The sequence below is a fragment of the Nannospalax galili genome, unplaced genomic scaffold, assembly GCF_000622305.1.
Source record: "Nannospalax galili isolate Female #2095 unplaced genomic scaffold, S.galili_v1.0 scaffold261, whole genome shotgun sequence".
In the NCBI taxonomy this organism is placed as follows: Eukaryota; Metazoa; Chordata; class Mammalia; order Rodentia; family Spalacidae; genus Nannospalax; species Nannospalax galili.
Genome location: NW_008345226.1, coordinates 2419580 through 2435186, shown reverse-complemented (window position 1 = coordinate 2435186; position 15607 = coordinate 2419580). Strand labels below are relative to the sequence as shown.

The following is a 15607-nucleotide window of genomic DNA, read 5'->3' as shown; positions in this document are numbered from 1 at the left end:
TATATATATAAAGGATATTCAGGTATTATTTCCTTCTATTCTTACAGTACTCAGGGGTCAGTAGGCCAGGAATTCACTTGAGGAAACTGAAACTAAGCGAATATAGATAACATTCAAAGCATGCATGTCTAATATTTAGGTCACAGATTGTATTACTGTACATACAAAATGAAGATATGCAAATGTGCTCTCATTTTGACTCTGTTTGCCATGTTGTATTGAAGTATATAATATTTGTATGTTATATAAAACATTTAAAAGGTCAGCATCAATTCTGCAGTTTATCTTACTCTGTAAATCAAAAATAATCCATCTACTACAATATTAATTGCAGTATATTGACATAATCTGTTTTTACTTTCATGTGCCTTGGTGACCTACATACTTTGAAGCCAAGCACTGTCTGAATCATCTTAGTATACCAGCATCTAGCACAGTGCCCTGCAACAAATAGGTGTTTCATGAGTGTCTAACTTGGTGGAATTTGAATCATATCATCAGGAGAAATAATTGAGCTACTTCCTGGCATTAGGGTTACAAATGTTTGGCAGTGCCATGGTTTCTTAAACATTTACCATAACATGGATGTGTGATATGCTATTATTATAGAATAGGGTCTTTCTCTATATAAAACTAATAAGCCCCTGTGAAGACTATAATTAAACCTTCACTTCTTTAAAATAGTATGTTCTAGGGGACTGAGTTACCGCCCCAGCCTTTACTGTAACAGAACTAGTGAAAGAAAGTATATTATTATTCAACATAAAAATTCCTTCCTCTTAGGGATAGTAAAAAGAACACTTATAAGAATTTTCTTACAAATTTTACTGACTTTGTGCAATCAGTTTTCACTGCTAGGAATAGAGATGCATATGCTCTGTTGATGATCACTGCAAAAGATGAGCGAAATTCCTGCAATGTTAACACTATATAAAGCTTGCCTCTAACTCTAATGCTGATTCACTCTGGTATCTTGGTTAAGTATCTTTATGTCTCTGACCCTGCGGTGAGGAGATTGAATGATTCTGTTTTTCAGTGGAGAAATATATAGCATTTACAATTGTACAATTCTTCATAGATGATATCCTTTTTGTAGATGATTGGCATTTCTACCTCCTGGCACTAAATAGCAGTAACATTCTCAGTCATTATGACAACCTGAAATGTTCTCTGCATTTCCAAGTGCATGTGTTCTGAGTTGAGGATCATTGTCCTTGATTATCATGAACTAAGGTTTCTCATGTCTGTTTTCTGACTCCATGATAGTTATATATATTAGAAATAAGAATAAAATTTTAAGACAATAACAATGGTGATCAAATCATACAGTTGTTTTCTACTGAGTGCTTACTAGGGATGCTTTGTATAGATTTATCTCATCCAATATAATAACAAGCCTTCAGTGTAGATTTTATTAATATTTTTATTTTATAGTTAACTACAGTGACCATTAGAAACTATTTATGGTGACATAGCTAGTAAGTACTAGGGCAAGAATGAGGAAATAATGATTTTAAAAGGGATGAGAGAAGGGGAACATTTATCAGATCCCAACCTCAAATGTTATACTGTGAGTTTGAATCCTGTATCACTGGGTCGCTCACAGATACTCTGATATGCATATGTTTATTATTTCACAAAAGGTAAGTATCAAATGATAATTCATCCTGCTTGACTTCATTTCTTCTCTCTCTCTCTCTCTCTTTTTCTCTCTTTCTCTATGACTGTTGTTCTGTTGCTGTTTTCTGTCATGCATTATTGCCCTTTAGTAATCAAAGTTTTCTGTTAGGTTATTTAAAAATTATTTATTATTTTTATTTTATGTGTATGATTAGTGTATTGCTTGCATGTATGTTAGTGCATCTGTGTTATGCAATGCCTGAAGAGGTCAGAAGAGGGCATCAGTTCCCCTGGAACTGGAGTTAAGATGGTTGTTAGCCACCATGTGGATGCTGGGAATCAAGCGCTGGTCTTTTTTAAGAGCAACCAGTGCTCTTAACCACTGAACCATCTCTCCAGCCCCAGTATGAGATTATTTTGAAAAGATCTAAGAAATAAGTATGTTTAGATCTGAAGAGTAGAAGTACAGGTTAGCCCCTTCCTTCCCCCTCCTTTGACAGAAAGTGAGGAAAGGAACAGAATAGTTACCTCATGAACAGTATGCTCTGTGGTATTATTACTTTATTTATCGCACATTGTACAGCCTCTGCCTCTTGCTTTCACTTGTAGGCTTCCTGTGTTTCTCCACCACACCCCTCACCTGAACAAAAGCTTCTCTCCACCCCTACTTCTTGGCTACTTAAGGAATTAAAAGAGGGTGACCAAGTAAAACACCCTTTAAAAATTTCAGCTGGCTGATGCAGGCAGAGTGATTCCCCTCAGTGTGAAATCTTCCTAATGTTGTATTTATACTACACATTTTTGAGACTGATTATTATGGATTATTGTGGAAATGACTCAGGATAATTGATCGGTCAGGATAAATGACTCATAATTGTATCACCACCAGACACCAAGTGGCTTTGCTATGTGCCTTCTTCTGTGTAGAAGGATGAATGTGATAGGCCTTTTTTTCCTATGCTACATGTTGGCATGCATTCTGTTTCTAGGTTTGGAGAGAATTCAATGGAAATTGACTCCTACCTGGAATCTGTAGGATATCAGTTCTTTTGCATAATCAGAGCAGGATTTCATTTGTATAACCTTACCCAGGTGTAGAGTTGGGAGCTCTCCCCAGAGAAGGGACATAGAGTCTCACTCTGACAGGATAATCTGTGTCAGAAAGATGCTCCCCCAAATCATTCTTGATTCAGAAAGTAAGAAACCCGTTGAGAACTAAGATAGTAAAGAGTTAGAAGATAGGACTAGAAAGAGCTTTCATGAATATTATTTTGATGAAACTTCTTCATCCTAGAGAGAGTAGACCACTTGCCAACAGTTCAATTTATCAGCAGCATTAGCAGAACATACTCTAGAGATTATAGATTTCTGATATTCTATACCAACAATTTTAAAACTTTATTGTGCATTGTGTTAAAAGGAAAAATATTCTGACACTTACTAAAATGATAAGGAAGATTTTGTTCAGAACTGTTTCAATAAAAGTATTTCAAGAGGGGAGAGACATTGGACTCAACTACAAATAGAACATGATGAATTGGAAGGGAGGGGTTCAGTGATGGAATATTTCTAAGTGACAACATCAAGAAGAGATTCTTATTAAACTGGATTAACAGGTTTCTTGCTAAAGGTAGGTTAAGAATTTACACAAAAAGTAGGGAATGAGCTACATCATCAGATACTAAGGCTGGGAGATTCTCTACAAAGTGACCTTTCTAGATTCTTGGTGCAGCTGAGCTGGGCAGATGGTGATAGAATCATCTTAAAGATTTAGTACATCATGGATTGGGCCTGAATGCTGGCATCTTTCAAAAATCTCAGCTGGTGCTGATGCTGTTAGCAGATCTTAGTACCACAATGTTCAGTGGAAGGCTTTGGAGCATAACATCACACCCAACCCTGTGATATTTAGTCCATTATTAATAGGAACATGATTTCTATCACCTACACTTTTGGTAAGGAGGCATCATGCTGACTCTCATCCTTTTCTTCTTCTTTCACCCCCTCTCTTTCTTGCTTCTTTTTTTTTCTCACTATATTCAGCAGAATGTTAAAACCAAAGAAGATCAATAAATACATACTGGTTTGACTAAAAGATGTTTGTAGATAGAGAATTCCCAAGATTAAAATGAACACTGTTAGATAAAGGAACATTTTAAAGATTTATATTTACGACTCTTTACTATATATGTGTATTTGTGAGTATGCACACATGTGCATGTGTATATATATGCATGTACATGCAGGTGCCCATAGAGGCCAGAAGTGGGAGCTAAATCCCTTGGAGCTGGAGTTACAGGCAGTTGTGAGCTGCACAGCGTGGACACTGAGACTCAAGCTTGAGTCCACCGGCAGAATAACAAGCACCTTTAACCACTGAGACATTTCTCCAACCCCCCTTTTAAATATTTGCTTTTATTACTTATGAAGGAACATCTTCAATATAATTTCCAGGTAACCTATGCTTTTGGTGCCCTGTCCAAGTCAATATATGAAAGGATGTTTACATGGCTGGTGGCACGCATGAACTGGATCCTGGATGCTGGGCTGTCAAGGCGCTTCTTCACTGGCATTCTTGACATCACAGGTTTTGAAATCCTTGATGTAAGTACACGTGATAAGAGTAAAGTCAATGAAGACTCCCAAGGAGATAAGAAAATCCAACTTGTGAAAGGTCATCATGGAAAATATGATCAAAGCAATATAAGAATCATTTTGCTCAATCCCTATAGGCTATCTTGATTGGAACAGTGCTACGATTAATATATTTATTACTACTATAATTAGTGTTAAGAATTAAAAATTTAAAGAATCCATCTTTAAAATATTTTATTATTTTTATTTTATGTGTATGTGTATATTGCCTGCATGTAGGTAAGTGCACCTGTGTCGTGCAATGCCTGCAGAGGACAGAAGAGACTGCTGGATCCCCTGGAACTCGAGTTAAGGACAGTTGTTAGTTGCGATGTGGGTGTTGGGATTTGAATCTGGGTCTTCTACAAGAGCAGTCAGTGTTCTTAACTGCTGTGCTATATCTCCAGCCCCCAGAATCCATCTTTAAATCAAATTAGAGGCCTTTTGTGATTTTTCTCAATCATAATTTGTATATTATTTTACTACAATTCATTAGTTTGTAGATATATCTGAATGAGACAAGAATTTAATTGGTTGGGTCTACTTTTCATCATATAGTGTTGATCATTATTTTCTGTTTAGTATATATTCTTGTAAGTGAACTTCTATCTTGTTTTTTTTCTCTTCTTCCTACTTATTAATAGTATAATAGCCTTGAGCAACTTTCCATCAGTTTTACCAATGAACAATTACAACAGTTTTTTAATCAACATATGTTTATACTTGAGCAAGAAGAATATAAGAAAGAAGGCCTTGACTGGGTATCCATTGACTGTGGTCTTGATTTGCCAGCCTGCATAGATCTCATTGAGAAGGTAAAATGTGTTTTTTCCCATTTTCTCTTAAGACTTATCTCTGCTTGCCATGTTGATCCAACTCAGAAAGCAGCTTGTCATCAGATGGGAAACACGGCTGGAAGGCCCTGCACGTTTTCTCCTGATAGTCTTTGTGTGCATCATCTATGACATCCTAGCTAAACTCTCCTCCTCAGTTGCCCTACTCCAACATCTATAACACAGGCTGTCACTGAATTTGAAGCTTGCATGTGGTCTCCCCTGTTAAAGTACAAGATTTATGGAGATTAAAATGGCTGTGATCCTGATTGGAGGAACATATAGCTGAAAATATGAGCTCTGTAGGCCTGGCTCATTCATATAAGGTGAACAAGTAGATCCAGAGAAGCTTAATGAAATTTGGCAAATCGCCAGGCAAATAAACAACTGCTATGAATCTTTAAGGCAATAACTTTCAGGATGTAGTTTGTTCATTTAATTGGACAATTACCAGTTAGTTAATTTATGGTAGTGTTTCATGGCTTATTGGTAAATTAGCTGCAGTGTATGGTTTCTATATTCTGTGATGTCCTTGCACTCTACCCCATACTCTGGGGAATATTACTGGGTTTTGGTGGAGGAGTTCGTGTTGTCTTTTCTGCAGTTTTGTTCACAAGAACAAGCCCCGTAACAAGGCAGCAGCTCTGTGCCTCTTCTTGGTTTTAAGGAATTGCAGTGAATTTTGGAGACTGCTATGGATAAGCCAAAGCCTTTAACCTTCTAGAAGTTCTTTCAAAACAATAAATCAGTATTCAATTAATTTTATTTTTTAGATCTTGGATGAAAATAACTTCTATTATTCCTAAAAGAAACAAATATCACATTGATTTTATTTTATAGTAAGTGAAACTGATAGGGAGAACAGGTTGAGTTTAAAAAAAAAAAGAGGAAAGAAATGCTAGTGGATCCATTATAAACTGATTAAAATAACAGTGGCAAACCAACCATGATCTGGTAAATAGTTTTTGCGTGTTTTATGGTTTTCTGATTAGAAACGAAACAGAGAATCAGATCATCTAAGGGAAAGATTTAACTTCTGGCAATTGTCACCTTTAACACCTCTAACTTACTTTAGTTATAGCATGGCACTATTTGCAAACAGAAAGGAGGGAGGTGGAGATTGTTCGGATCATGATGGGTCAACATTAATTGGTTTTTGGTTGATCTGAAGTTTATTGCCTTATTTGTGCCAGCTTCAGTTATTCCAAGTTACACACTTGCAACATGGATATAATTTCCTGCTGTATTCTCCGCTGATTTGATAAAATGTGGCCAGGTGATAGAAAGAAAAATCTTTGAATTCTTTCAAAGAACTCAGGTCAAATTAATAGTATAAAACTCCCTTGATAAATTTCAATATTTTGAAAAGATCCATTATATTGATTTGGATTCTATGGAGAAAAATGTATAGTTTATCTTAATAATCAATTTTAATTCTTAAATAGAATTAATCACTGGAAGTTTTAAAAATTCAAAGCAACTAAAATATTTCAATATGCATAAAATACTGTATAGCATATTACGCTTTGTATTTATATCGAAAAGAAATTTTCTCTTTTTTTCTTATCTTTTCAGTCCTGTCTCACCATGTTTTTGGAGACAGATAACCCACAGTCCTCCCTTCTATAAGCTATATTTACTACTGTCCCACAGTACATAACCATTCTGTCCACAGGGTGCTGAGCAATATTGGCTCATTAAATGAATGCATGAAAAATGAGTTATTTTAAAAAGTGTGTCAAGGTATCTCTTAACATACGAGTTTGTGTCTTACCCTTTCCTCTATTTCCTATTCCTGTTCAAGCAATTAGCATGTCTTGAAAAAGAGATTTTCATATATAAAAGTTTCATATTTTAAGTTTATCTCATATTGAATTAAAATGTTTTATAACACCAATTTTAACTGTTGTTTTTTTCTCTTCAAGCTTACAGTGACCTCTTTCCATATATATGCTGTGAACAAATCTATTACGGGGTTAACTCACACTTATTTCATTACTTAAAATACACTAGTTCAGAATTTAATTTACTTATTAAAGTATTAGCATATGGCTACATATTTATGGCTAGGTATAACGTTTCAGTGAAGAAATTATCCCTGTTATTTCTTCACAAATATCCAAAGTTAGGTATTTGAGAACTTGTTATTCTTTCAGCATAAATTTAAATGTTATATCCTTTTTCCTTGGGATTAGGATAGGATTTTAGAATTATACTGGTCTCAAGAGAAAATTCACTTCAGTGCTTTCCATTTTGCTAGAAGCTGAGTCTAAACTATATTATTTGGTAGATCACATTATTTGTCTTATCTGCCTGACTTGGCCTAAATTAACTTTTTTTTCTGAATAACTTTTGATTGTTTCTATACAGTGATATGTCAGATAGGGAGAATTTTCCATGTCAATAGTCTATTGTATCAAGCATTCCAAAAAATTGTAAAATCTCTTAAACCCTGGTAACAGCTCAGCATTAAATAAGATATTGCTGCCTCTCAATGAGAGTTCTTTGGATGTGCTGATTTCATTCAATAGATCTTAATCATATTTAGACCACCTCCCCCATCCACACCCTCTCATAGCAACAACCCCCCTCCCCAACTGGATTTCATGAGTTTTGTCATATAAAGTCTATCTGGTCATGCATTTGTACCCAGATGTCCCTTGGTGAAAGTTCATCCACTGGAATCTAGCCAGTCTATCTAGAGTCACTCCCTTACAGAAGTCAATTCTCCCTCACCCAGCAGTAATAAGTCACCAATAATTCCTTGGCTAACGTTGGGGCCTGCTGCCCATTTCCCCAGTTCTATGCTGGGTTTTTGTCTGATTGAGTCACCATGGGTCTTGTGCATGCTGTCATCATTATTTCAAGTTCATATGAGCAAGTTCCCAGAGGCCTGAAGCCTCTGTTTCCTTATGTTCGTGCATCAACCCTTGCTCTCACAATCTTTCTGCTCCCTCTTCCCCAGTGGTCACTGAGCCATGGGTGGGTGAGGTTTAATGTAGGAGTCCTATCTAGGGACTCATGCTAGCACTCTGCAGTCTCTTATGTGTGTGCAAATGTCATTGGTGAGAGCTGAGGGATGTATTAGTATTCTCTCTATTCCCTGTTTTTCTGTTTCATGATCCTTAGGTGTAGAGGTTCCACTGTAGATGTGTTACTTAGGGCTGGACATCTCTCAGACATATATTCTCTGTGTGTGATCAGTTGTGGAGCTTGGTAACAGATAGTCTCCATCTGTTACAAAAAGAAACTTCTTTGGTGAGTGGTGTACACTATCTGTAAATATAAAGATCCATATTTAGCATACAGTAAGAACTTTAATTAAATATGAAATTATTTACCTTAATATCTAGCTACATCTTGTATTATGTATAGAAATGTTTACTTTTAACATGTATCATTGTGCTTTTTTAGTTGACATCACTTATAGTTTGTCTGACTGTTATTCCCAGCAAAGTAGTCCAGATTGCAGAACTCAAACCTTTTCATGCTGGAATACTTGTTAGTGCTTACCTGTCAACTAATTACTTACTAGAAACTTCCTGAAGATTTAGACTTTAGTTACCTCAAGACCTACCATGCCAAGGGTAATCCTGGAAGACAGCATCCTGTCATTTGAGGGACTTCTGTTACAATTGAATAGATGTCAGTTTCTTTAGAGCTGTGATATCTGGCAGGTATACCAGACACTAAGGGATAGATGCATTCTCAAGAGTATTTGGGCAACACAGACTAGACTTCATAGCCCTAAAAAAAAGAAAGAAAGGAAAAAAAGAAAACTAAATAGAGTATGTGAAGGGGAGGGCTTGAAGATGGGGGAAGGTCTGAATATGATCCAAATACATTTTATGAAATTCTCAAAGAACCAATAAAAACATTTTTTAAAAAACCTTGAAACAGAGATTGTTTTTTCATAGGTAAATCTGCTAATCAATTACTTGTCTGATTACTTCCTCCTAAGTCTATTGCTGAGCCAGGATTCCTGCCCCAGGTTGTGTGGCTGGCTGAGCACATGACTTCTAACACCAGGCAGATGAGATTAGCAACTCACTTGTCATGGTGCTCACATCTTGCTCATATTTTCAGAGAGTTTGACACCCCTCACTACTTGAGGCCAGATAAGCTTGCTCCCAGAATAGAATGAATAAGTAGGGGCTAAGGGAGTTGGGCTCTGAGGTAATAAATTGTAGAGAGTGACTGAAATTTCTGTGGGAGAATGGTTTAGACTTGTCTAAATCCACATGCTAACAGAGCATGAAATCCAGGCACTGTCCCAGTGTGGTGGTTTGCTGGAGGAACTAATCCATGGTGCATAATGGGAAGGAAATTTATGATTAGGTTACCTGAGCCCCTTCTGGTTTTCCCCAGTTGTCAAGGTTTTCAATAGTTTTGGGTTTAAGTAATCCCATAGTAATGTGCATAAATTATCAACATAAAAGCTGTAGAACTCTCAAGCATTTGTTGTAAATAGCTCTTGCCTTTAGGAAGTAATCAGGAAAGTAAATGAATTATAAATCTAACAAATGTTCATGTAATATAAATGTAATAAGAGGCACAGGCAAAGAAAGGTCCAAAGTAATCAGAGGAGCAGAGGTAACCTGTACCTGTAGGACTCTAGAAAGTCCTGGTGGAGAGAGGGTAAAATTTTGGCTGCATGTTAAAGAATGAATATTATCTAGGTAAATAAAAATGGGAAGATAGTGGGATGAAAGGAGGACAGGTAAGCACAAACACAGAAAGGAGACAGGATATGCGTCCTCTGAAATGTCATGAAACTTCACTGGAGCACTCAATATGCAGAAAGAGATACCTAGGGAAACAGGAGGATCAGTTTGTGAAGGTATCTTAATGAATTTATTCCTTATTTTAAACATAAGGAGTCAGATTTTAAACTTGGCAATGGAGAAATGAAAACTTCTGGTATTTAATCAGCAATAAAATAGCTGGTAGATTATCATCTTTCAGCAGTTCAGGTGAGAAATCATGAGGCTCAGAACATAGACAACATAGATGTCAGTGGTAAGAAAGTGAAAAAAAAGGAAGGCAGAACTGAAATAGTTAAGAGGGAGAGGTCATAGTACTTGTGTTCTAAGTCAGAGAAACTGTCCCAATCATTTGCTCTGAAATGGCAATATAATGGTTAGAATTAATTGTCAACTTGATGCCTATGAGGCATGCTTATGAGCCTTTCAGAATGTCTATGAGGTATTGTCATTAATTAACTGATGTAGAAAGATCCCTCTTAACTGTGGGCAGGGCCATTCCCTCAGCAGAGGATCCTGACTGTACAAAATCCAGAAAGCAAGCTGAGCACTAACATGCATGCATCAGTGCTCTCTGTTTCCTATGATGCAATGTCATCAACCGCCTTCCTTTTCCTGCTGTGGTTTCCCTGGACTGTAAACGAGCTGAGAGCTAAAATAAGCCCATTCTCCCCTAAGTTGGTTATATCAGGGTATTTTATCAAAGCAGCAGTTAAACAAGACAGCAGGGCAACATCTCATGGGGCAGAAATTAATTATTGTCTTTCAACCTATTTGGAAATTTATTTGTTGACTCCATATTTATTAGACATTTATACATATTCAGAGCACTTGTGAAATAGAGAAGACTTTGAAGAAACTTTTCCTTTGTTTGTGTTGTAATTATTACATCTACTTGAGGGGTTCCTCAGTTGGGGAAGTGACTGATTGAGATGGGCACTACCTCGCCTCATGAGGCTTTGCCTAGGCTCTCTAGTTAGTAGGCTCTGTCTTAGAAGATGCTTATATCTTTAAATGATTTATTTAAGTTTTTAGTAAATGTTGGGTATATAGTATTTAGGAAAATACATGGTATAAGGTAGAGTCTGTGCTTCCAAGAGTCCACACTAGTTTCATTAGCTATTTAAATTATGACGTTTCCCTTTCCTTTCCTCCTCTCTCTCTCCTTTCCTGCTCCTCCTCATTTGTCACTTTGTCAAGAATGCACAAAATTAGCATTGTTATGTGCAAGATAGGTGTCTGTTTTACAAGGAATACCTTGTCTTCACACCTTTGCACTCTGCACCTAGATGCTTGGGATGAAGGAAAGTGCCAAGATCTATGGCTGGAATGCTGTTCAATAAGCTTTCTATAAAATGAAGGTTCTAGGTCTACAAGAAAAATTTTAAAAAAAAGGTAGAAAATTTGGGCTCTACAAGAAAACTCAATGGGTAAAAGCACTTATTGCTCAAGCCTGACAACCTAAGTTAGATCCCCAAAACCCACATAAAGGTGGAAACAGAGCAGTCTCTCTATAGAGCTGTCCTCTGGCCCCCATAGGTGCACTGTGGCATGTGCATCCCCCCACATCAGACATACACATGCAATAATAATAAATAACATTTAGGGGCTGGAGAGATGGCTCAGTGGTTAAGAGTAATAACTGCTCTTGCAGAGGACCTGGGTTCAGTTCCCAGCACCCACATGGCGGCTATGAACTGTTCTTAACTCCAGTTCCAGAGGAATCTGAAGCCTTCTGATCTCCGTAGCATTGCATGACCCAAGTGCACTCACATACATGCAGGCAATACACTCGTACACTCGTATAAAATAAAAATAATAAAATATTATAAAAAGTAACATTTAAAAAATTTTAAAGATAGAAAACCATGGTAAATATATATTAGAACTACAAGGAAATTAAAATGTGATCTTCAAATACCTGATGAGCTTTTATGTGGCATAAAAGTGACTGTGCCTTTTAGGAGACTGTTCTCGGGAATGCAAGAACTCATTAGAAACATTGAACAAGAGGCTCAATGTCTCCTCCAAACTGAGAGTAAAAAGGGTCAGCAAAGAATCATGAGATCTATGTTCTTGAAACAAGCAGTCCCATTCTGTTCTATCTTAATTGTGATACCTTGGAATCACATTTTACTTGACCTCAGGTTTTCTGTTTTGCTGTGTATCACATGCCTTTTTAGCTAGATACTCTAGAACTAGGGCCCATGATTGAACCATCTATTGTATCTTACAGTGTCTGATACAGTGAGTTGATTGTGAAAGGCAATACAGTGAGTTGATTGTGAAAGGAAAATAATTTCCCATATTATTATGGGTAAATAATCTTACTATAAAAAATAGATATACAAATATAAGAATCCTTGATTTTTCTTTGTCCCCTAAGTGTGTTTTCCCCTGTGGAAGTATCTGTCAACAGTTGCTCAGGCTGAAAATTTGTTCTTCCAGCCCATATTCTATTCATCAGGAAGTTGTGACCCAGCTCTACTTTCAACATAGTTCACATTTTTGATGACTTCTCACAAGCTCTGACTCTATGACGTGGTAGACAAAACCCCAGCAAATTATCATGTTATGGACCAAATCCAGCCTGCCCTACCTTGTGTCTTGTTTTATAAATGAAGTTCACATTACTCATTACTTTGTTTGCATGTGGCACAAAGGATGAGCAGCTGGCAAGCAAGTTACAGACACTCTGTAATCATTTAGAGAAAAATTTGCTTAAGGAAATTTGTCCCATATTCTTTTATGTTTTTAAAACCCATTAAAATATATGTACATGGAGCTGGAGAGATGACTCAGCAATTAAGAGTACTGGCTTGTCTTAAAGAGGACTTGGATTTGATTCCCAGCACCCACATGGCAGCTAACAACCTTCTGTAACTCCAGTTCCAGGGGAATCCGACACCCTCTTCTGACCTCTGTGGGCATTGCATGACACAGGTACACTTACATACATGCAGGCAATACACTCCTACATATAAAATAAGAATAATGAATAAAAATATATAAATATATATGCACATGCAAAAAAAGCCAAATCAAAACCTACCATTGTTAGCTCATGACTTTCCAATTTGCTTCGCTGACTCCTGTCTTAAATCATTTTTTTCTTCAAACATAAATCAAATCACATCATGTCACATTAAATGTCCTCAAAGTCTTCTCATTACTTTCAGAATCCAAACATTTTAGCCCTGCCTGTAAGTTATTTGAGGTCTAGCTGCATTTAACTTTATGGCTTTTCTTACTCTATGTAAGCTGTCTGCCTATCTCTGCTCTGGACACACTGCTTCTCACCCTTGCCAAAGGTCTTTTCTCTTAGGGTCTTTGCATTTTTCATTTTCTCTCTGGAATACTTGTAACCAGATGCTTTCAGATTGTTCATCTACTTCAGGTCAAGGAGGTCTTACCTGATTACCTCATGCAAAATCACTTCCACCCATAGCCATTTTCTATTTCATATGATTTCTTCAGAGCATTGACATGGAACTAAGTTAATTTTTTTTCTAGTTATTTGCTTATTTGCCTATTGTCTGTCATCGACTTGGATGTCATTACAGCATGAGACTTACTGCTGCTCCTGCTGGTATCAGTATTACATTATAAGTATTTAATAAATAGTTTTGGACATATAATTTGCTAGTTCTGTGTAGTGAAGATCTTATCTTCCCTCTGTCAACTGATTAAGTTCTTTGTAAAGCATTTATACTGACATATTACTGGAAATACTCTTTCCTTGTGTTTCTAGAACTCTCTCACTCTCATCTCTCTCCCATAGCCCATGGGCCTCCTTTCCATCCTTGAAGAGGAATGTATGTTTCCTAAGGCTACTGACATGACATTCAAGACCAAACTATTTGATAATCATTTTGGAAAGCCAGTTTACTTCCAGAAACCCAAGACTGATAAGAAGGGGAAATAAGAAGTTCACTTTGAACGTGTTCATTACGCTGGAGAGGTAAGTTAGCACTAGACTCCTAGCCCCACAATTCCCTGTCTGTATAACAAATGAACTCACCCATTGTCAGATAATAGTTTGGCCAAGCTTAGATTAAATGAAGAGATGAACAAATACGTCTTGGTGCCAGAGGAAAGGTACTGCTGCCTTTTAGCTTTCAGGAAATGAAATGAAATGCCCATACCACAATAGCATCCATGCATACAGAGTTCAGAAATCTCAAAATGAACTCACCCCGGCTCAAAGCAGGACTGTTGCAGAAAGGCCTGGACACCATCAAAGTCATATGATTTCCCCCCTATTTGTCCTTCTTTTAACTTGACATTGTGTGAGTGATTTCAAATAGTCTTTTTATTGAAGTTTTTTTTTTTTTTTTTTTTTTTTAGTTTTTTCCCATAAATACTCAGTGTGAAGTAATGGTCTCCAACCTTTGGCCAATAGTAGTTTATAGTGACCTTCACTGTCTCCCCAGTGGTTTGTATGCCCCCCCTTTTTTCCTGCTTATACCCAGTGATTGTTAAGTAGAGCAGAAGAGAACTAATCCAGAATGAAGTCATACCTCAACCTAAAAATGACCTGCCAAATCTCCCCTAGTGTATTTCTTTTTGATACTAGGGAATGCTAATTATAATGATGTTTACAATGCAATACCATTGTGCTTACTAACTTTCTTTTGAATGCCCACTGTGCATCAGGGAGAGTAGAATGCTTTTTCTACTGTTTACCTATGAAAGGTGCTGATATGCATTGTTTCCAGTGGAGATAATATTCAATTCTTCCCCTCTGTCCTTTTGCTCCCTTTCCCTTGTGCTTTTTCTCCCCCATGACTTCTCTCTCTGTCCCTACTCTTTCTTTCCCTTTCCCTTTAGTGTAAAATGTGAAAATTTCATTGGACTGCACAATGGCATGTTATTTAGTATTGTTACAATAATTTAAAACTGAGTCACACAATTTATGATTTTTTTCATGTAATGCTCACTTTTTACACTAATTTGTACTCCCCCCCCCTTTTGCTTCCTGAAATATATGTCTTTCCAAAGGTACCTTATAACATCAGTGGTTGGCTTGGAAAGAACAAAGACCTGCTTAATGAAACAGTGGTCGCTCTATTTCAGAAGTCTTCCAACATAATCCTGGCAAGTCTTTTTAAAAGTTGCATGAGCTCTAACAGTGGTGAGTCAGTCGTCCTTGAAGGTTTATCTTTAGAATTGCACTGGTGGCTGTCTTGGCTCTTGTAAAAGTCCTTCCTTCTTTGCTGTGATAGCAGTTTCTGCTTTCTGAGGTGTCCTTGTCCTTGGGCTAAGGTTCCTCAAGAATGTGGTACTATTGCACAAAAAGAGAAAGATCCGAGTCTCTTTCTGGCCAACTCATATCTTCTTCTAGACTTACCTGCAAAGAGAAAATCAACAAACCTATTTTGATGCATGATTTGAGGACAATGATCCTCAAATATATATGCCAAAAGACAAATCTAAACAAATCTAATTTTGTAAATCTTAATTGACCTTATTTGCAATTCTAAATTATACAGCAGTCTGAAACAAAAATGGTCCATAATATACCGAACCACCACATGAGCAGGTGGCGCTCATATCTAGAGAAAATGATGTGCAAAAATGGAAATCAGTTATTGAGACAACCCAGTTGATTATAGCTTACTCTGATCTTATGTGAACTTGGTTTGAACAGTTGGCAGATTGTGTTTGGCTGGGACATGGCTACTTGCTAAAAGAGTAGGCTACACTCTATTTTCATACCAAGTTAATTTAAAGTTTACTATGTACTGAGAAACTTTT

The 15607-nt window shown here is 36.8% G+C and overlaps 1 protein-coding gene across 1 annotated transcript in view; it reads left to right on the top strand.

The window, feature by feature from the left end:
* Myh15 (myosin heavy chain 15) overlaps positions 1-15607 on the top strand; it is a 197465-nt gene that overhangs the window by 44491 nt on the left and 137367 nt on the right. The window contains 5 exon segments of the mRNA XM_008841432.1: positions 3914-3922; positions 4075-4224; positions 4899-5069; positions 13632-13811; positions 14852-14984. Coding sequence (XP_008839654.1) covers positions 3914-3922; positions 4075-4224; positions 4899-5069; positions 13632-13811; positions 14852-14984 — 643 coding nt within the window.